The 22,393-nt window shown below is 36.6% G+C and overlaps 1 protein-coding gene across 1 annotated transcript in view; it reads left to right on the forward strand.

Moving 5' to 3' along the window:
* LOC111064465 (E3 ubiquitin-protein ligase SMURF2) overlaps positions 1-22,393 on the forward strand; it is a 55,141-nt gene that overhangs the window by 21,503 nt on the left and 11,245 nt on the right. Inside the window, exons 4-12 of the mRNA XM_039433806.1 lie at positions 1,620-1,753; positions 2,687-2,966; positions 8,761-8,877; positions 11,092-11,231; positions 14,893-15,139; positions 16,845-17,193; positions 18,459-18,677; positions 19,943-20,121; positions 21,885-22,022. Of these exons, the coding sequence (XP_039289740.1) occupies positions 1,620-1,753; positions 2,687-2,966; positions 8,761-8,877; positions 11,092-11,231; positions 14,893-15,139; positions 16,845-17,193; positions 18,459-18,677; positions 19,943-20,121; positions 21,885-22,022 (1,803 nt within the window). The remainder of the gene's footprint in view (positions 1-1,619; positions 1,754-2,686; positions 2,967-8,760; positions 8,878-11,091; positions 11,232-14,892; positions 15,140-16,844; positions 17,194-18,458; positions 18,678-19,942; positions 20,122-21,884; positions 22,023-22,393) is intronic.

The following is a 22,393-nucleotide window of genomic DNA, read 5'->3' on the forward strand; positions in this document are numbered from 1 at the left end:
TGCTATAGATAATTTTTTTTCGTGTAGCTAGCTTCAGGACATGACAATTACAACATTATTTGTTGGAAAGGAGTAGGCCAGAACAATCAAGATGCTTCTAATGGTTTTAAAGCTACTCTGGAGAACAAAAACATGTATAAGACGAGGTATCTTTGCAGTTCTTTGACAAGAAAATATTGCAATAATTACAATAAAATGATATTGCATGTATTAATGTTTAAAATAAATAAATAAATATTATGCATAATAACTAAGGGTCAACCCATACGAAGCGTTTTTAGATGAGTCGGCCGGAGAGGAAGCTCTCGGATTGGTTGATGTCAGCTGATTCCCGAACGCCAACCCAATCAGCCAATCGGAGAGCTTCCTACCCTGCCCCGGCTCGTCTAAAAACGCTTGAAAACACGCTTTATGTGGCTTGGCCCTAAAGCCAATTGGGATTGATTTATTAGGTACAGTTTTTATTACAGCATTCGTCATTAGGAGTCATCGCAATGATATAGTTCTGATTTATAACAGCATTTGTTAAGACACATCACAATGATCAACTTTATTAATATAGCCTACAGTATTAAGGCTGTGCGAAGGCTAAAAATAAACCTTCTACTCGTGATATTTTTCAAAATTTTTCGATTTGTATATCATCAAGCTATCAAAATAAAAAAGTTTTCTCAGAAAAACATTTTTTTTTCGAAAATTACTTTTTGAGATAATATGAGCGCCTGAAGATTAAATTTCTGGGACAGAACATTTTAAATTCGATAAGAGATATATTTTTTTACAATTTAGTTGCGTAAAGCCACACTTTTTTGAGCCAGGCTCAAGTGGCATGCAACATGTCAAGTTCAGGATCGGGATCCTGAGAATGCGTTGCAGCACTCCTCTATTGTATAGGGACATGCGACATGCCTCTACCAATGTCCTGGTTATCTTAGATAGAAACACTTTATAACCACCACACAACCTAATATCCTCTGGAATACAATTATAAAACTTCAATCCTGAGTAATACGGCCCTTTTTCAAGTAGGGAGTCTAAGATAAATCCATGAGATTTAGAGGATGGATTCTTCATGGCATTGTTGATCTAGTAAAACAAAAATTTTCTGAAAATATCAATTTTCAAGATAGTTTAATTTTTAAAAATATCAATTTTCCAGATAACCAAAAATAACTTTTAGTTGAGTTATTATTTTTGGTAAATTGAATAACTTTTTCAAAAATTGATATTTTCAGAAAATTTTTGTTTTACTAGATCAACAATATCATGAAGAATCCATCCTCTAAATCTCATGGATTTATCTCTTACCGAATTTTAAATGTTCTGTCCCAAAAATTCAAACTTCAGGCGCTCATATCTCAAAAAGTAATTATCGAATGTTTTGCTGATAAAACTTTTTCATTTTGATAGCTTGATGATATACAAATCGAAAAACTTTGAAAAATATCACGAGTAGAGAGTTTATTTTTAGCCTTTGCACAGCCTTAATCTTTCCTTGATCTTAATGATCCATTTTATGACGGTTTCCTTATTTTATTGATCTGTTTTCCTATTCTATGAGCCCTGGAATCGTAATTTGTTGTTTCTATCGTAAGATTAATTGTGTCCGTTTGTTCTAGATACATTGGAAAGGGAGATGGTATCACAATTAGTGTTTGGAATCATAAAAAGATTCATAAACAACAGGGCGGCGGATTTCTTGGTTGTGTTCGAATTATGCCCAACACAATACAACGGCTCAAGGACACTGGATGTTAGTATTATTTTCTTCTTGAATTAATAACAAGCCAATAAAAAATAATTATGTGTGTAATTGCGTCAGCAGATTTATTATCTGATCATGAAGAGTAAATTATTTGAAATCGAATCTAATGCTACGTTTAGGAAGGTAATGTTATCTGATGACAGATCGTTATTATAGAACGTTTTAATGTATGTCTCAAAATTGAGTGTCTCAAATAACTTCTACTTTTAAACGCTGTATTATCGACGATTAATCTTTAATACCGATTGTTTTGAATCAAAATAGGCTGTCACAAAATTATAATAATTCTTGTAACAATAATTATTCATCGTTATTGTCCTTGTCAATTGGTCCTAAATTCAATTTTAATATCTTTTATAACAGCATTATTTCTAAAGCTTTATCGAATTATTCACACATCCATCAATAGGATATTATTCTACAGATAAATAACCTCTCTCACTTGTATATGTCTCTCTATTTGTATATATTTCACGTGGAACACACTTTTCTCAATACGCAATCTTATGTTAGCTTTCCTCCATCACTAAACATTCATCTCGGGTTCTGTTGTTTTGTTTAGGTCTCTTCACATTACGCTGAAAACGTAGCCGTCCTATCTCCCAACTTTGAAAGCCACATCAACGTTCATATCCCGTTCACATCAGAGTAGCGTAGCTTTCAATGCTGGGTGAAGGACGGCTACGTCTTTCGAAGACGTATTTCAGCGCAACTTAGCGTAATGTGAAGAGACCTTAAGAATTGTATTATGGAGTTCGGTAATTCGATTTGGTTCGCAGACCAAATATTTATTTATTTGTGGATATAATAATAATTGAAATTTAATTGAAAATTATATAAATATGATTGTGAAACAACAACAGTAAAAAAACAACAATATTCTCAAATAACTAAATTTTCTTTGTGTCTGGGTTTTCACAGACCAACGCCTGGACCTGGGCAAGGCGAGCCTTGATGATGCGGACCCGGTGAAGGGGCAGATAGTGGTGTCGCTGCTGTCTCGCGACGGCGGAGGCGGCGGTGGTGGAGGTGGAGGCTGTGGAGGCGGCAGCGGAGGCCACAACGCGGTGGTTGACCCGCTCGGAGGCCTGTCCTGTCCGGGAGACCTGCCTGAGGGCTGGGAGGAGCGGCGGACCTCCGCCGGCCGCCTCTTCTACGTCAACCACAACACTAAAACGTCGCAGTGGGTTAGGCCTAACAGGTAATCACAGTGCAATCTAGGATTATTTAGTTCCAATCTCTTCATTCAAGACAAACAATGTATAATTGTAGATGAAGACGACATTTTGAATGAATGAAGTCATTTATTCAAACGCTTTCTGACGCTGAGTCCTTTTTCAATACTCTCTGAGTTCGAAAGCGCTCCACAAATGTGAGTAGAAGTAAAATCACTAAAAACACACACTCAAATAAAAAATCACACTCAGGCTCAACTCACACTCATGCGACTCAGGTCGAGAAGAGACTCGACTCTAGTCGAGAGCATGTGTTTCCAAATGGTGACACTCAGACCAATCGATTCTAGTCTCCGCGACTGTCACCATTTGAAAACACACTCGACTAGAGTCAAGTCTCTTTTCGACCTGAGTCGCGTGAGTGTGAGATGAGCCTACCTCGACTCAAATCGTACGACTCCAGTCGAGGATACTCCAGTCTTTCGACCTTACGAATGTTTTGCTCATTGTCACTACTTCAGTTCCATGCTTCTCATTTCTAACCTCACATTATTAAAAATATGAGATCCTATTCGTCACTTCTGCGCATGTAACAAATTTTAAGATGAATTTTTCTTATCTAATTCTTATTATTGTCTCATCTAAAATGATAAATCATCACTTTCATAAAACATAGCCTCTCTTTCAATAAAAATGCTTGTTACTATGCAACTCAAGTCGAGGCTCGACCAACATGTCGAGTCGACGCTCGACTCAGTCTCACAGTCGTGAGGTCGCGGAGACTAGAATCGACTGGTCTGAGTGTCACCATTTAGAAACACATGCTGCGTCGAAAAGAGACTAGAGTCGCAGTCTCTTCTTGACTTGAGTCGCGTAAGTGTGAGTTGAGCCTTAACCATAAAAATCAGACTGCTATGTTGTAATTCAAGTATTGAAAATTGATCATTAACAAGCAGTTCATAATGAAAAGCAAAATTGAAGAGTATGATGGAAAATTGCTGTTTTGCTTCTAATTTAAACACAATGATGGATTATTTTGGAATGTAGTACTATAGAAAAACTTCTAGATAAATGATATTATTATGGTAAATGAGAAAACTAAATTCGATTTCGTTGAAATGTTTAGTGATTTTATTTTGTGCTTGAAGATTTTGATAAGTTTGATTTGTCGAGTTATAATGTAATTGTTTTTTGGTCATGCAAAATTATTCCTTTAATGTGTGATATTCCCTATTTTAGTGATAATAATGTGAAATATTTCTTATATGTTTGGTTTTGAAACATCTAAATTTAAAAATCTACTTTGTGAAAATAATTGAGGACTGAAAATTTTGTGAAGTGAACAACTACAAGATTTAGTGCCGGTTGCACAAAAGCCGGTATAAAAAAGGCCTTCTCTGATTGGTTCTCCTGAAATAAATCACGGTTAAAATTTAACCGGCTTTCGTGAAACCGGGCCTTGACCTATTTCGGACTATGTGTAACCTTATCTAAATTTGGGAGAGGAATAGCACAAGGTTACATTATTTTTTCTCTCCTTACCATTTTGTAGATGTACTTATTGTATGAATCAATCAATAAAGAATTTAAGTATTGAAAAGTGATTATTTTCCATCAATTAAATTATTTATTATTATTCCAATCTCTTCCAAAATCAATGGGAAAATCAGATAATTTATTCATTTATGGTCTACAGCTTGATTGTATTTGTGCAATCCAAGATGATTCATCAGTGTGTTGAGATGAGATGAGAAAGAGACCAGAATACGGATAATTCCTTTCTTTCTGTTTGTTGTGTGTTCCGCTCCAGTGCTCTGGTCCAACACTGTCAGGTCACTTTCACTCTCATTACAGCCACCTCACTCACTCTACCACCATTTGTTCCGCCTGTAACCCAATAACAAATCTCCTGCTAGGTTTTTACGCGCATTCATCCTCCTATAGTGAGGTCCACGTTATAATGGCAGAATTTGATTAACATCGGTGTTGCTATCCTTGTCTGTCATTCGACAATGCAGATAGCGCTATCCGTTTCCAGCTTGCTAGACCGTTTTTGAACAATGTAGAAATATGATTATATTGACAAAATATTCAATCTCAATTTTAACAATAATAAGTTATAACAATATTCAAGGTATTCAAAATGATACCTCACTATTTTATAATATATGTGTCGAGATTATCATCAAATTAATATAAATTTATGCTACAACAGATAATAAAAAAATCTAAGATCCTATTCGTCACTTCTGCGCATGTAACAAATTTTATGATGAGTTTTTTCTTATCTAATTCTTATTATTGTCTCATCTAAAATGATAAATCATCACTTTCATAAAACATAACCTCTCTTTCATTAAAAAAGCTTGTTACTATGCAACTCAAGTCGAGGCTCGACCAACATGTCGAGTCGACGCTCGACTCAGTCTCACAGTCGTGAGGTCGCGGAGACTAGAATCGACTGGTCTGAGTGTCACCATTTAGAAACACATGCTGCGTCGAAAAGAGACTAGAGTCGCAGTCTCTTCTTGACTTGAGTCGCGTAAGTGTGAGTTAAGCCTTAATCATAAGAATCAGACTGCTATGCCGTAATTCAAGTATTGAAAAGTGATCTTTAACAAACAGTTCGTAATGGAAAGCGAAATTTAAGAGTATGATGGAAAATTGCTGTTTTGCTTCTAATTTAAACACAATGATGGATTATTTTGGAATGTAGTACTATAGAAAAACTGCTAGATAAATAATATTAATATGGTAAATGAGAAAACTAAATTCGATTTCGTTGAAATGTTTAGTGATTTTATTTTGTGCTTGAAGATTTTGATAAGTTTGATTTGTCGAGTTATAATGTAATTGTTTTTTGGTCATGCAAAATTATTCCTTTAATGTGTGATATTCCCTATTTTAGTGATAATAATGTGAAATATTTCTTATATGTTTGGTTTTGAAACATCTAAATTTAAAAATCTACTTTGTGAAAATAATTGAGGACTGAAAATTTTGTGAAGTGAACAACTACAAGATTTAGTGCCGGTTGCACAAAAGCCGGTATAAAAAAGGCCTTCTCTGATTGGTTCTCCTGAAATAAATCACGGTTAAAATTTAACCGGCTTTCGTGAAACCGGGCCTTGACCTATTTCGGACTATATGTAACCTTATCTAAATTTGGGAGAGGAATAGCACAAGGTTACATTATTTTTTCTCTCCTTACCATTTTGTAGATGTACTCATTGTATGAATCAATCAATAAAGAATTTAAGTATTGAAAAGTGATTATTTTCCATCAATTAAATTATTTATTATTATTCCAATCTCTTCCAAATCAATGGGAAAATCAGATAATTTATTCATTTATGGTCTACAGCTTGATTGTATTTGTGCAATCCAAGATGATTCATCAGTGTGTTGAGATGAGATGAGAAAGAGACCAGAATACGGATAATTCCTTTCTTTCTGTTTGTTGTGTGTTCCGCTCCAGTGCTCTGGTCCAACACTGTCAGGTCACTTTCACTCTCATTACAGCCACCTCACTCACTCTACCACCATTTGTTCCGCCTGTAACCCAATAACAATCTCCTGCTAGGTTTTTACGCGCATTCATCCTCCTATAGTGAGGTCCACGTTATAATGGCAGTATTTGATTAACATCGGTGTTGCTATCCTTGTCTGTCATTCGACAATGCAGATAGCGCTATCCGTTTCCAGCTTGCTAGACCGTTTTTGAACAATGTAGAAATATGATTATATTGACAAAATATTCAATCTCAATTTTAACAATAATAAGTTATAACAATATTCAAGGTATTCAAAATGATACCTCACTATTTTATAATATATGTGTCGAGATTATCATCAAATTAATATAAATTTATGCTACAACAGATAATAAAAAAATCTAAGACTATCTATTACCCTAAGCATCACCTAGTACAAAGATACTAAACCGATGTACTATTTTCTACCTATAAATTACCTTATTTAAAAAGAATACTCCTAAAATCTAAATCCCACTTACTATTAGTTCCTCACTACTTTGTATCCCAATACTGAATAACCAATGTCTATAGTTGGCCAAACGAAAATGGGTCCCTCAAGGTCAAAGCTTGCTCTTGACACCACCACCCGTCTCTACCAACACTGTTGCCACTTTGTACTAAGGGTGGCTAGTAAGAGAGAAAGTGAATGTGTGTGTGAGAGAGGGTGTGATAGTGAAGTATTGTTATTGTGTGGAGTTTTGTTTGTCTTCTCTGTCCAAAGCCTGGATGATGTGTGATGGGAATCAAATGAGAATTCATGCAAATTGAAAAATGCAGAGTGAAGTGAGCACTACAAGAATATTGACTAAAATAAATAAAATTACATCACTCCACTTCCAATTGATTATTATAAAAGTCTTCAAGTAACCTTTATGAAGTAATAGCTCAGTTTATAAATAGTTGCATTTATAAAGAAAAATCTAATCATCATTATAAAATTGGATTTCTTGATGTCATGACTCAAGAAAGAGTTATACATTATACATAACAATATTCTTTCCTTCATTTCATGATGTTGAAGAATATAGCGGATGATGGGAGGAGGGAGGTAACGGGGGATGTTATTGTTCTAACTTCAAAGAATGACACAATAGAACTTTTGAGCCTGACATGCTCAAAATAATTTGTGACAGGTAGTGACGGAAAAGAGGAAGAGGGAAGGTATGAGAAGGAAAGAGTGATGTTCAGGGTGTAGAAATATAGTCAATGTATCGAGTCAATAAATATAGTCACTGGTCGAGTGAGTGGTGGCCACCAGTGGCAACATTGCAGTGGCCTTGAGAGACCCATTTTCGCTTGGTCAACTATAATATTTCTTTTGAAGCTATTGAAATGTTCCTCTCCTTTGATTTCTAATGGTATCCTATTAGATATTGTAGGCCTTAAATATCCTAGTAATCTTTGCCCAAATGCTGTATTCATTCATGGTACTTCTTGGTTGTAACGTTCTCTTATTCTAGTATTATGTCTACGATTTATGATTTTGAAAATTTATTATATTTTAATCATTTAAAAATATATGTTCTTGACAATTAAAATATGATTGATTATTTCAAACAAGAATGAACAGTTGATATTACATCAGATATACCGGTATCAGTTATCTTCTTTAGAAGGCAGTGGCATAGCAGAGAATCGGCAACACTGTTATCCTATCTTTCTCCACTGCCATTATAATGTGGACCTCACTATTGTATTTCTTCACCTGCTATGTGTATTGTAAACAAACGTATATCGTATGAATGAAGTCATGCAGAATTCAATCAGTTTTGATTGTTTTATTCTGCCTCATGTCTCTCCTTCGTCATTTTCCTCTCTCTCTTGTACGTTATGACATTCACATTATCTTATTCACTCATCGTATATACAAAGCTTGAAATGTAGTCTTTTTTCTTTATGGCTACTCTTAAATATAAATAAAAATTAGAAATTCAATTACCCATTTATAATTTATTTATGATTTATTTTCCAATCACTTGATAATGGCGTTATATAGCCGAAACATGTGATTAAACAATAATTTTAAAAGGTTACTTAGATTTCTAATTTTTATTTACTTGAAAAGCAGTTTTGTATGTCAAGTTCAACTTTATATTTTCTACAAAACTATCATTTTACTTTTATTTCATCATCTTTATATTAAGTTCATTACGTTTCTCATTTGTTTCCTATTTCATGTTTCTTTGTATTCGACGTTTTGACTGACAGAGCTTTGACATTTTATTATTTACTACAATCGACCTGTGTCTTATTTATGTTACGCCGTTTATCTATTATGTTCCAGGAGCCAGTTATTGAATTCCGATTCAAATAACGTGTACCATTCCCCAGATAATGAGAATAACACACCTTCAAATCTGAACTGTAGCAATAATAACTCAAATACACCACAGCAACAAAGGTATATCGGTTGGATCGAAAATAATGTATTCTGTGAAATATTGTACAAAAAATGGTCTTCATCAACTACTGTTACAGCCTGACTCTGATACATGTCTTCCGGTTCTGTTCTTAATAATTATTATCATTGTCCCTCTTATTTTCTCTTTTTTCTTAATTATTTCATGACATTTGTCAATAGTAGTTTGTATAATACTTAATATGGTGGTGGTCAGATTAGTAAAACAAATGTATCAATTTCAAAATAAATAAGGTCAACAGATATAAAAATAATGGATTCTACCCTAAATATTTGTCGTTGAAGCATTCTTCCAATCGTATTTATACTTACCTTTTTTTCCTTAAATATTTGCCGTTGAAGCATTCTTCCAATCGTATTTATACTTACCTTTTTTCCCTAAATATTTGCCGTTAAAGCATTCTTCCAATTGTATTCATACTTACATTTTTTCCCTAAATATTTGCCGTTAAAGCATTCTTCCAATCGTATTTATACTTACATTTTTTCCCTAAATATTTGCCGTTAAAGCATCCTTCCAATTGTATTTATACTCGCAAATTTTGGGTCTTGATGACACATGAATTGAACAAAATTTTAGAATACTTTTTCATTGATTTACTCTCCAATTTGTACAAAAGCTTGGCCAATCTAAACATATTTAGACGTTTCCCAAACATGTACAGTTCAGTAAAATGTCTCTTGGTTTCAGTGAGCATGATGTAGCATGTGAAAAAATATATTTATAATACTTAATATTCTTAATTTAATTGGACATTTTACTGATTTTATGACTTTTGACTAATGACTGACGGTGGTGACGTGTCTTTGCATGAATGTAGTGACTGTTCTCCTATTTTGCATTTTTTTTTTTCAATTTAAAGTGATTCAAAATTATGACTTGTTTTCAGCTTAGGATTTTTGTAAATTTTATGTTACAATATTTCATCTCCATTCAGTTTCTCAACCATCTAAATTCTATTTTCCTAGACTGTAAAGAAGAAATGTACGTGATTTCTAAAGTTGCGTACAGATCTATGCGCCACCAACCACTACCTCCGTAAACAAAGCCGTAGTGCATTCGTGTGACGTCAGCAGAGGTAGGGCTCCTTCACCAATAAAAACACTAGCTGATATAGATCAGCTGAAATCAACGAATTTTTATTGGTGTAGGAGCCCTACCTGTGCTGACGTCACTCGAATGCACTACGGCTTTGTTTACGGAGGTAGTGCACCAACCCGCGCATTTCACTTCTCATCAGCTGTATTATATCTATATTTTTACAGAAACACTAAGATACAAAATAATAAGTATAGCAAAAGCCGATAAAAAGTGAAATAGGCCTACGCGTGTTCGTAGCGCATAAGCATAGAGAAACAATAGCGTAAGTAGATATCCCATGGTATAGGGCGTTTATGTCGCAACTTTTACTGTTATCTTCATGTAATTCTTTCCCGTGAAGCTGTGTGACACTGGTAGTCTCTCATATTGTGCCGTTCATACACTCTCACCCCAACAAAACAGTAAAATTCGACAGTAATCGGCTTGAGATAACAGTTAAAGTTGTTACATAAACGCCCTATACCATGGGATATCTACTTACGCTATTGTCTCTCTATGCACCTTAACATTCTATTTGTTCCCAATATTGTCAAGTATGGGGGTCGAAACGACAATAATATATTTGATATTTTTCTTATCATGGTATTGTACATCCATTCAATCCAAATCTATTCAAATATCTTTCAATTATCTTATTATTTTTAATTTCAATTCTATAGCTAGTGAAGAAAATTCATCAGTTGATTCCTTAATGAGTGCCAAATTTATTTGTACATTAAATAATATAAAATGAACAACCCAATCACATTTTTTCATTTATAGTGAGACTTATTTTCTATTTATTCATTAATCTACATTTGTTAATACACAAATCATCATTTATTTCCATCATTATCGGCTCGAAAAACCTTCATTTTTTCCTATTCACATACAACTTCAAAGGTGTAAAAGGTTTTAAAGTTTAAAATGTGTCAATTTGAAATGATTGTAAATGTAATGCGTGCTTACAGCTATAGAGATGACTTGAATTTATAGTGAGGCTCCATTTTATTATTATCAGCTCGAAAACCTTCATATTTTGATATAACATTTACGGTTGTAAAGTTTGAATATGTATAATTTGAAATGATTGTAAATGTAAGATGTGCTTACAGGCATAGAGATGACGTGAATAGTAGAACACCCGCCTCCGGCCAGTCGAGAAGAAGATCTAATAGAAGCAGACAATCTGGCAATAATAACAACATTGGCAGGCACCAAGTGCCACAACCTCCCGATCTTCCTCCTGGATACGGTACGTTGGTTTGTTCTGTATCAAGGAAATAATTTGATACATTGGTTTGTTCTATATCAAGTAGATACTTTGATACATAATGTATACCTTAATCTTCATTTTATTATACAGAGTTGTGCAGAGGAAACGCATGTTTTTCGAACAGCCAGTACTCGTCAACGGGAGAGGGTATTGCCCTGGAATGAATGTTGGCAGACGACCCATACTATGCCATTCCAGTTGCTATGAGCGTTGGAACGTTCGCTGTTAAGCAGTTTCTTTAGAAACAATGAATCTGTAGTCACAGTGCAAAGTTTTTCCGTCAATATTTTAGAGTTGAGGGTCGAGGTGCAATGCCCAATCAAAATACTGTACTCCGATGGGTTGCAGCGTTTAGGAGTACTAGTTCTGTGATGAAAAAGAACCACCTGGTCTTTCCCGTTCAGTTCGTACTCCTGAAAATGTAGACTGGGTCAGTGTCGTCGAGTCGATCGTAACAACTGCCGTTCTGACTCGGTCTACACTTTCCGGGGAACGGGGAAGACCAGGTGGTTTCTTTTTCATCACAGAACTAGTACTCCTAAACGCTGCAACCCATCGGAGTATAGTTATTTGTATATCTAGAGTGAAAAGTACGACTTTTTCTCCCTGTGGGAAAAAGTTTGAAGCCCGAGGCGAAGCCGAGGGCAGCAATTTTCCTGAGGGAGAAAAAGTATTTTTCGCTCGTGATGTACACAACATTTTTCCTCCATCTACATTTTTTTATAGAAACTGCAAATAAAATCATTCTAATAACTTACGTATTGGTGACAATGTTTCCTAACAACATAACCTAAAAACTAAAACCTAAAAACCGGTCGTCTGATAGGCACTGCTGATTGCGCTATCTATCGGCCAAAGTTGTAACAATCATATCAGCTGAGCTACCAAAAATGGCTGACTCCAGATCACGCGGTTCAGATTTGAATTGCAGAATGCAGATCAAAAATATTTGTTGGCTGGTATTTTGAATAGAATAAAATATTTTTAAAATGTATAAATTTTTATCGTCCACCAATATTAAGAATATAATATCATACAAACATATATTTCATGAGTAGATCAAATTTCTGGTTGTGGTATTGAATTCAGTTGACTCAATGACAAACACCTCTATTACGCTTTCTCATCTGAGCTTAGACCTTCTAACCTATTACCATGTAAGTTTTTAAAATAGAGATGCTTCCCATGTTATTTAAATGGAGTCACTTTTACTCCCTAGGGAGTTTTTCTGTTTTTTACTACCTAGAGCGAAAAAGTGACACTTTAGTATTATGTTTCAGGGAGTAAAGTAAGTACTTTAGACAGTAGGTGGAGGAAAAAGTATTTTGATTGGGCATTGCACCTCGACCCTCAACTCTAAAATATTGACGGAAAAGCGTTGCACTGTAACTACAGATTCATTGTTTCTAGAGAAACTGCTTAACAGCGAACACACGATGTTGAACATTTGTGCACACACATGCTCTTCATGCATGCATTTTGTCTTATCAGCTCGAAAACCTTCATATTTTGATATAACATTTACGGTTGTAAAGTTTGAATATGTATAATTTGAAATGATTGTAAATGTAAGATGTGCTTACAGGCATAGAGATGACGTGAATAGTAGAACACCCGCCTCCGGCCAGTCGAGAAGAAGATCTAATAGAAGCAGACAATCTGGCAATAATAACAACATTGGCAGGCACCAAGTGCCACAACCTCCCGATCTTCCTCCTGGATACGGTACGTTGGTTTGTTCAGTATCAAGGAAATAATTTGATACATTGGTTTGTTCTATATCAAGTAGATACTTTGATACATAATGTATACCTTAATCTTCATTTTATTATACAGAGTTGTGCAGAGGAAACGCATGTTTTTCGAACAGCCAGTACTCGTCAACGGGAGAGGGTATTGCCCTGGAATGAATGTTGGCAGACGACCCATACTATGCCATTCCAGTTGCTATGAGCGTTGGAACGTTCGCTGTTAAGCAGTTTCTTTAGAAACAATGAATCTGTAGTCACAGTGCAAAGTTTTTCCGTCAATATTTTAGAGTTGAGGGTCGAGGTGCAATGCCCAATCAAAATACTGTACTCCGATGGGTTGCAGCGTTTAGGAGTACTAGTTCTGTGATGAAAAAGAAACCACCTGGTCTTTCCCGTTCAGTTCGTACTCCTGAAAATGTAGACTGGGTCAGTGTCGTCGAGTCGATCGTAACAACTGCCGTTCTGACTCGGTCTACACTTTCCGGGGAACGGGGAAGACCAGGTGGTTTCTTTTTCATCACAGAACTAGTACTCCTAAACGCTGCAACCCATCGGAGTATAGTTATTGTATATCTAGAGTGAAAAGTACGACTTTTTCTCCCTGTGGGAAAAAGTTTGAAGCCCGAGGCGAAGCCGAGGGCAGCAATTTTCCTGAGGGAGAAAAAGTATTTTTCGCTCGTGATGTACACAACATTTTTCCTCCATCTACATTTTTTTATAGAAACTGCAAATAAAATCATTCTAATAACTTACGTATTGGTGACAATGTTTCCTAACAACATAACCTAAAAACTAAAACCTAAAAACCGGTCGTCTGATAGGCACTGCTGATTGCGCTATCTATCGGCCAAAGTTGTAACAATCATATCAGCTGAGCTACCAAAAATGGCTGACTCCAGATCACGCGGTTCAGATTTGAATTGCAGAATGCAGATCAAAAATATTTGTTGGCTGGTATTTTGAATAGAATAAAATATTTTTAAAATTGTATAAATTTTTATCGTCCACCAATATTAAGAATATAATATCATACAAACATATATTTCATGAGTAGATCAAATTTCTGGTTGTGGTATTGAATTCAGTTGACTCAATGACAAACACCTCTATTACGCTTTCTCATCTGAGCTTAGACCTTCTAACCTATTACCATGTAAGTTTTTAAAATAGAGATGCTTCCCATGTTATTTAAATGGAGTCACTTTTACTCCCTAGGGAGTTTTTCTGTTTTTTACTACCTAGAGCGAAAAAGTGACACTTTAGTATTATGTTTCAGGGAGTAAAGTAAGTACTTTAGACAGTAGGTGGAGGAAAAAGTATTTTGATTGGGCATTGCACCTCGACCCTCAACTCTAAAATATTGACGGAAAAGCGTTGCACTGTAACTACAGATTCATTGTTTCTAGAGAAACTGCTTAACAGCGAACACACGATGTTGAACATTTGTGCACACACATGCTCTTCATGCATGCATTTTGTCTTATCAGCAAAAGGCTTCGAACAAAAACAGCCATTTGGCAGCCGTCTCTAACATCTAACATGAAATAATCAACCAATAAAAATAAATAAACCACTGGAAAATTACATATTATGATGATGAAACGAAAATAATTCAACCTCAAATAGTGCAGCTAAGAATAAAAGAACAACAAAGAATCTAAGATAGAAATACCTAACCTCAAAAATTTTGTTCCAAGTCTATTGCTGTGATGACACAAAAATGTATGACAACATTTGTGTTCAACACACCTATCGTTATTGGCCAGTCTGAGAGAAGTATTCTTTTCAATACTGTCGATACTAGAATTCGAAGTTTTAATATTAATATCAGTGTTTCACTGCAAGTAAAGTGTCACCAATTACTGTATTTGGTTTGTTTGTGTTTGCAGAAGTGCGCACAACGCAACAAGGCCAGGTCTACTTCTACCAGACTGCGACGGGCGTGTCGACATGGCACGACCCGCGCATCCCACGTGACCTGCCCGTGACCCCGCCCACCGAGCTGGGGCCCCTCCCCCCCGGCTGGGAGGTGCGGCACACGGCCAGTGGCCGCCTCTACTATGTCGATCACAACAACCGTACCACTCAGTTCACCGACCCCCGTCTCTCCACGCACATCATTTCCAACATTCTCAAGTTAGTGTTTCGATATTTATTTAATAATTTCCATTTCCAACATTCTCAAGTTAGTGTTTCGATATTTATTTAATAATTTCCATTTCCAACATTCTCAAGTTAGTGTTTCGATATTTATTCAATAATTTCCATTTCCAACATTCTCAAGTTAGTGTTTCGATATTTATTTAATGATTTCCATTTCCAACATTCTCAAGTTAGTGTTTCGATATTTATTCAATAATTTCCATTTCCAACATTCTCAAGTTAGTGTTTCGAAATTTATTCAATAATTTCCATTTCCAACATTCTCAAGTTAGTGATTCGATATTTATTTAATAATATCCATTTCCAACATTCTCAAGTTAGTGTTTCGATATTTATTCAATAAAATTCCATTTCCAACATTCTCAAGTTAGTGTTTCGATATTTATTTAATGATTTCCATTTCCAACATTCTCAAGTTTGTGTTTCGATATTTATTTAATGATTTCCATTTCCAACATTCTCAAGTTAGTGTTTCGATTTTTATTTAATAATTTATATTTCCAACATTCTCTAGTCAGTACTTCACCTCTTAGGTCCGGTTATTTAAAAACCTGTTGAATTTTAATCATGATTGAATTCAGCAGAACCAATCAGAGAAAGATTTCTCGAAAAGATAGCTTCTGTGATTGGTTCTTGTGGCATCACGGTTTGCTAAACTTATCTATCATTACATCAAGTTTCTATATCAGTATAGTATCTGACATTTGACAAAGGTGATAGCTCCATCATTTTCCAACTCTATCGTTTCCAAATCGTTTTTATGCTAAGAAGAAATAGTATTCATGATGAATAAAATCATAGAGAAACAATAGCGTAAGTAGATGTCCCATGGTGTAGGAGTTTTATGTCGCAACTTTTACTATTAACTCAAGCCGATTATTGTCGATTTTTAATGTTTTGGCGGGGTGAGAGTGTAAGAACGGCACAGTATAGTAACGGTGCGAGTGAGACGACTGCTTGACGACCTGCACGCCTTGCGAGTAAAGGAGAGCGTGACACCCCCGCCACAGCTGGTCGCACCTCCAGGTGGTGGTGTCGCCCTTGCATCGGTGCTTCGTGTGACTACCAGCGTCACACAACTTCACGGGAAAGAACTACGTGGACTATCGGCTCTAACAGTAAAAATTGTGACATAACGCCCTATACCATGGGATATCTACTTATGCTATTGTTTCTCTATGATTAAATCTATTCTGGAATTTTGATTCACACAGCTATCTGATATAGAAGGCGGTGGTAATAGAGATTTGGCAACTCTGTAGTTGTATCATTTCCACTGACTTAATAATGTGAATCTCACTTAGGCTAACTAATATTCGATGGTGTCTTAGTGAACGAGATCAAAAACTCAGATTTGTTGTAAGCCTCTACACACCTACAAAATTCCATAACTCTCACATTAATTATAAGGTATTTGTTCAGCTTTGAAATTTGATGTAACCCACGTTCCATTTTATTCCTTGTAATAGGTATATTTCACTTGTCACCAGGTATATTTCTTCAAATCACATGGTTATTGTTAGTTACAGCATTTTACCATGTTAGTTACAGAGATGATGTTCATTCTCATAATACCAGGAATAAACACTTGTTAAGAGATACAATACAACAAAGCATCAGTATTGCGCATACAGTACAAAGTGAAGGTAAAATAAATTTTTTCTCAATTTTGTTTCAGAAAATACAACCCGAACGCTGCTCCCACATCGGGTAGCACACCAACCACACCGGCTCCTTCGTCTTCGGGAAGCAGTGGCGCAACTTCCCCCTCCACCACCGCGCCGACGACGGCCACGCCCACAGTAGCCACACCTCCGCCGGCGGCCGCCAACCAATCGGAGCCGAGCGGGGCGGGGCCAAGGATGGGGCCGGAGGGAGGAGGCGTGCCCGAGGCGGATGGGGAGATGCTGCCCAAGTATCGGCGTGACCTCGTTGCCAAGCAGAAGATACTCAGGGCTGAGTTGACCGCACTACAACCGCAGACGGGGCACTGTCGACTGGAGGTGTCTAGATCGGAAATATTTGAGGTGAGTGTTGACCGCTAAGCCTTTAAGCCTCGGTGTGCTTACAGAGAATGATCTACGATCAAAATTTTTCGCCACACTGCACAGAAAGCAACTGTTTTCCAGTCCCTACGTAGATCTGAAAGACATTGTTTGCAGACGACTCTCGTCTGACGTCAGAACAAGTTTCTTTCCGGCTAAGGGCGGAAAGAGTACACTTTCCGGCCGCTTTTTTTAAATTTTTGAAAATTTGTTTGGACAACTGTGCCATATGGTTCATTGTGTTCAGGAGGGTGAGATCGTAGATTTCCACCCCACTTTGAGTACCCTAAGACGTGTGGCTCTTGAGATATGAGACATCAAAGCTTTTTGAAAATTTTTGAAAATGTGTTTGGACAACTGTGCCATATAGTGCATTGTGTTCAGGAGGGTGAGATCGAAGATTTCCACCCCACTTTGAGTACCCTACGACGTCTGGTTCTTGAGATATGAGACATCAAAGTTCCCCCCCCCTCTCATAAAACATTCTTATTCAATTTATTATTCTTTTATAGCTGATGCCAGAAAGTTGGGCGGCTTCGTGGGTCACATGGTATAATCTACTCACAGCTGTTGCAATGCATCCATCTATTGCCAAGCTAGATGACAACTCTACTTGACAACATCAGCTGTTGGAACGCACAAGAGACCCACGAAACCGCCTAACTTTTTGGCGTCAGCTACACCTGTAGTGTAGCGAAAAATATCGTACGTACCCTTCCGTGGTTGGTGAATTGGACGAATAACAAATAATAATAATATTAGGAGGGTATAGATATCTTAGATAATAGGTGCAGTAGCTATAGGATCGCAGATCTTTGTGTAGTCGGTCCCTTAGGGCATGCCAGACCTCATTTCAAGCAATTTCTTAGTCATTTTTCAGGCGATGACCTAATCATCCAATCGGAGATCTTCCTGCCCTGCCGACTCTAAAAAGGCCGTCTGAAACCGCCTAAAAACGCTTAATATGGTCTGGCCCTTAGGGTGTGTACAAAACAGAGAGTAGTCTGCTGTTCCATGTTCTTGAAAACGGAATATATGGAAACTGATTAGATTATGTTGATAATATTGGACAACAAGAAATCGGAGATTTACAAATTTATTTTCGATTGTGATTTGTGTTTTGATTTCTTTTATGTATATTGTATTGTGTTGATTGGAATAAAAATTGATTGAATATCATTTTAATGACAACTGGTTTTGTACAAATGGATAAATATTCACAGGTAATTAAATGCATTTTGTTGCAGGAGTCGTATAGGTTAGTTATGAAAATGAGAGCGAAAGACATGCGGAAACGGTTGATGGTGAAGTTCAGAGGAGAAGAGGGGTTAGATTACGGGGGCGTGGCTCGTGAGTGGCTCTACCTGTTGTCTCATGAGATGCTCAATCCACAGTACGGTCTGTTCCAGTACTCGAGAGAGGGCAACTATACACTGCAAATCAACCCTGATAGTGGCGTCAATCCGGTATGTATTCTTCATCATTCCTACGTTCATTTATCAATTTATTAAATCATTACATGTACTGATTGGTTACAAATCGTTGTCTTACGTCAAATTTAGATCTATAGTTTGTACGAGGGTCATTTGTTTCAACCTTTGGTCACATATAATAAGACACAGACTAGTGGTGGCAGGGTGATTTTCACAGAGCTGAACATCTCATCATCCTCACCAAACGCTCTGTGATCGGTGTTGCCAGATCGTCATTTGTTGTCGAGTTGTAGACTCCGAAACATGGCCGCCTCAATTGAGTGCTTGTTGTGTAGCTTTATTCGTTTTTGCAAGCAAAAGGCAATAGTTCATCTATCTCTTAATGTTGAAACCAAGCTACGAATCTATCCCATTCACACTATCGTAGCTTTCAACAATGGGATATGCGTCTTCTAAGTGTAATTTTGCCTACGTCTTCCGAAGACGCATTCCTAGCTATACGTAGCTTGGTGTGTGACGACCTTAATGGCTGTTTTCTCACTTGCCCATTGTCGGCCGACATTATTTTGTCATAGAAAAGAGATATCATAAGAAGATATCCCATGGTATAGGCTGTTTATGTTCCAACTGTCAAGCCGATTTTTGTTAACTCAAGCTGATTACTGTCTATTATTACTGTTTTGGCCTGGTGAGAGAGTAAGAACGGCACAGTATGAGAGACTATCAGGAAAAACAACTACTAGAACTATCGACTTTAGTTAACAGTGAAATTATTTGGAACATGAACGCCCTATACCATGGGATATATTTTCTATTGTATCACCATAAATGATACACTATCACCACAAAATGTTACAGTATCAACACAATATGATACAGTATCATCTCTACTGGATACACAACACTATAATTTGATACAAAACTTCCAAACTTTTAATGAATTTTAGAAACTATGGGATATCATCTTTTGCTATCTTTACTCTATTGTATCACCATAAATGATACAGTATCACAAAATGTTACTGTATCATCACTCATGATGAAAGTGGAATCAACACAATTTGATACAGTATCATCTGAGGATAACATGATATAACTACTTACAAATCATAGTGTTGATTCCACTTTGGATCCAAGGTAGCGTTGCAAGTGTCAGTACTGTGACATTAACCAGAACCATCGACACAGATCTTTTCAAATCTTTTTATGCTATCTTTTCTCTGTGATTTTATTGATACAGTATTATTTGTTTCCTCTATTGTTTGCATGATAGTGAATGTTATGTTATTGTTTGACAGGAGCATCTGTCATATTTCCACTTTGCCGGGCGTATCATCGGCATAGCAGTGTTTCACGGGCATTACATAGATGGTGGCTTCACCACTCCCTTCTACAAGATGTTGCTCAACAAACCAATCACCCTCGAGGACATTGAAGGCGTCGATCCGGAATTGCATCGCAGTCTAACTTGGATGCTGTAAGTGCCTTGAATCTATTGTCACTTATTAGGCTATCAATAATATTGAAATGAATATATATTGTTATTATTGATGTTGATGTTATTATAACGGGTATATTTTTAAAGGTATAGAACTTTCAGTTGGTATAACTGTTGAAGATGGCGACCAGTTTTTGAGTGATTTATCCTCAGTTTTGTTTGGCAATTCATCATGAATACTCATCCCTGAACAATACTTACAGATAGCACCATTTTACTTGGAAAATAATGGTTCTAAGCGGAATACGTATTGTGCCCTACATCCATTTAATCTTCGACAAAATCATCCATCAGAGCAGTTAATTCGATTAACCATGGAACATTTTCGTACCACGTTTACTATTATTGATAACTCGCATTCCGAGAGACGCCGTACTGTGCGTATAGAAGAAGCTATTGCTACTGTAGAGCGTAGCATCATAGAGAAACGATAGCATAGATATCCCATGGTATAGGGCGTTTATGTCGCAAGTTTTACTGTTATCCCAAGCCGATAGTTCACATAGTTCTTTCCTATGCAGCTGTGTGACGCTGGTAGTCTCTCAAATTGTGCCGTTCATACACTATCACCCCAACAAAACAGTAAAAATTGACAATAATCGACAGTAATCGGCTTGAGATAACAGTAAAAGTTGCGACATAAATTCCCTATACCATGGGATATCTACTTACGCTATTGTTTCTCTATGGTAGCATTGTGAAAGACCCGAATGAGTCCATCCGCCATCGAGCACAGGAATTGGATATGTGTCCATCCGCTTTATGGAAGATTACTAACTTTTCATTCCTGAGTTGAACATCCATGATGTCCAGGTGCTGTGGTGCCAACAATACGGCGCAGCATGTCATACAGCTCGTGCCACAATCGATTTGTTGGAAGACACGTTTGGTGACCGCCTAATTTCACGTTTTGGACCTGTGAATTGGCTTCTAAGATCTTGTGATTTAACACCGCTAGACCAATTTCTGATGGACTATGTAAAGGGCATGAGTCAGTTGGGCACCGCGGTTACAGTGCGAGGCAGGAATAATTTACCGGTAACTGGATTTTGCAACATTTAGGACCGGTTTCCGAGCTCGGGATTTAGCTAAGTCCTAGACTTTAAACAGCTGGAGTCAGAAAATTGGCTTTCCAAAACGGGGCGCAGTCGCAGCTTTTATAACAGAAGTCATAGTTTTTATTTTCTCATTACTATAATTGGAAACGTTTTTCCTGGACGAAATTAGACATTCCTAAATAATTCAAAATAGCTGAAACTTTACACTATTTTCTCTTTATTTTATTTTGTGTTCAATTTTCTAGTTTTTCGAAATTTAATTCAAACGTTACTATGATAATGACTGCGACTACGCCCCGTTTTGGAAACCAATTTTCTGACTCCAGCTTTTTAAAGTCTAGGACTTAGCTAAATCCCGAGCTCGGAAACCGGCCCTTACTGTCAAAATGGTTCCCATAAGACGCGGAACTTTCTACCGTTTGTCACAATTTACCGTATCCCAGAACCTTCACATTGTTGACATTTTTCGACTGTGCTTGGTGAAACCGGGCATCAATCAATCAACTTCATTATAATTTTCTCTTCCTAATCAAATGCATCGTGTAATTAGTATTTACAATTTATCTTGAAAACAATAATATGAAAGTTTTCTGTATGAAACTCGACTGTTATTCAGGTATTGTATTACTTCGATGTAAACTTTCTGTGTTATCAGTGACTATAAATGGTGTGATTTGTTAACAGTGACAACGATTTGACTGGAGTTATCGACACGACCTTCGCAGTGGAAGTGAACAGCTTCGGAGTGCTGAGGGTTCATGAGTTGAAGTCTGGTGGAAAGGATATACCTGTAACCGAGGACAACAAAAAGGAATATGTCAAGTAAGTTTCTTCATTCTCCACATTATAATTTCAACAAGTTTTTCTATGAAATGTCTTAAAACACTGTTATAACAAACACTATTGTAAGATTTAGAAACCATAGAGAAAATATAGCATAAGAAGATATCCCTTGGTTTAGGACGTCTTGTTTTATTTATATTTCTACAATCCATCCAAGTTGTGTATTACAGAATAGAAAAAAGATAGCGTGATTAGATATCCATGGCTTAGGACGTTTATGTCCTAATTTCACTGTTAACTCGAGCCTATAGTCCTAGTAGTTCATTTTCTTGAAGCTATGTGACGCGCTGGTAGTCTCTCATACTCAAGGTCTATAAATACAGGTCATGACACTCATGTTCCTTATGGAG

The sequence above is a fragment of the Nilaparvata lugens genome, chromosome 8 (assembly GCF_014356525.2).
Source record: "Nilaparvata lugens isolate BPH chromosome 8, ASM1435652v1, whole genome shotgun sequence".
Lineage (NCBI taxonomy): Eukaryota > Metazoa > Arthropoda > Insecta > Hemiptera > Delphacidae > Nilaparvata > Nilaparvata lugens.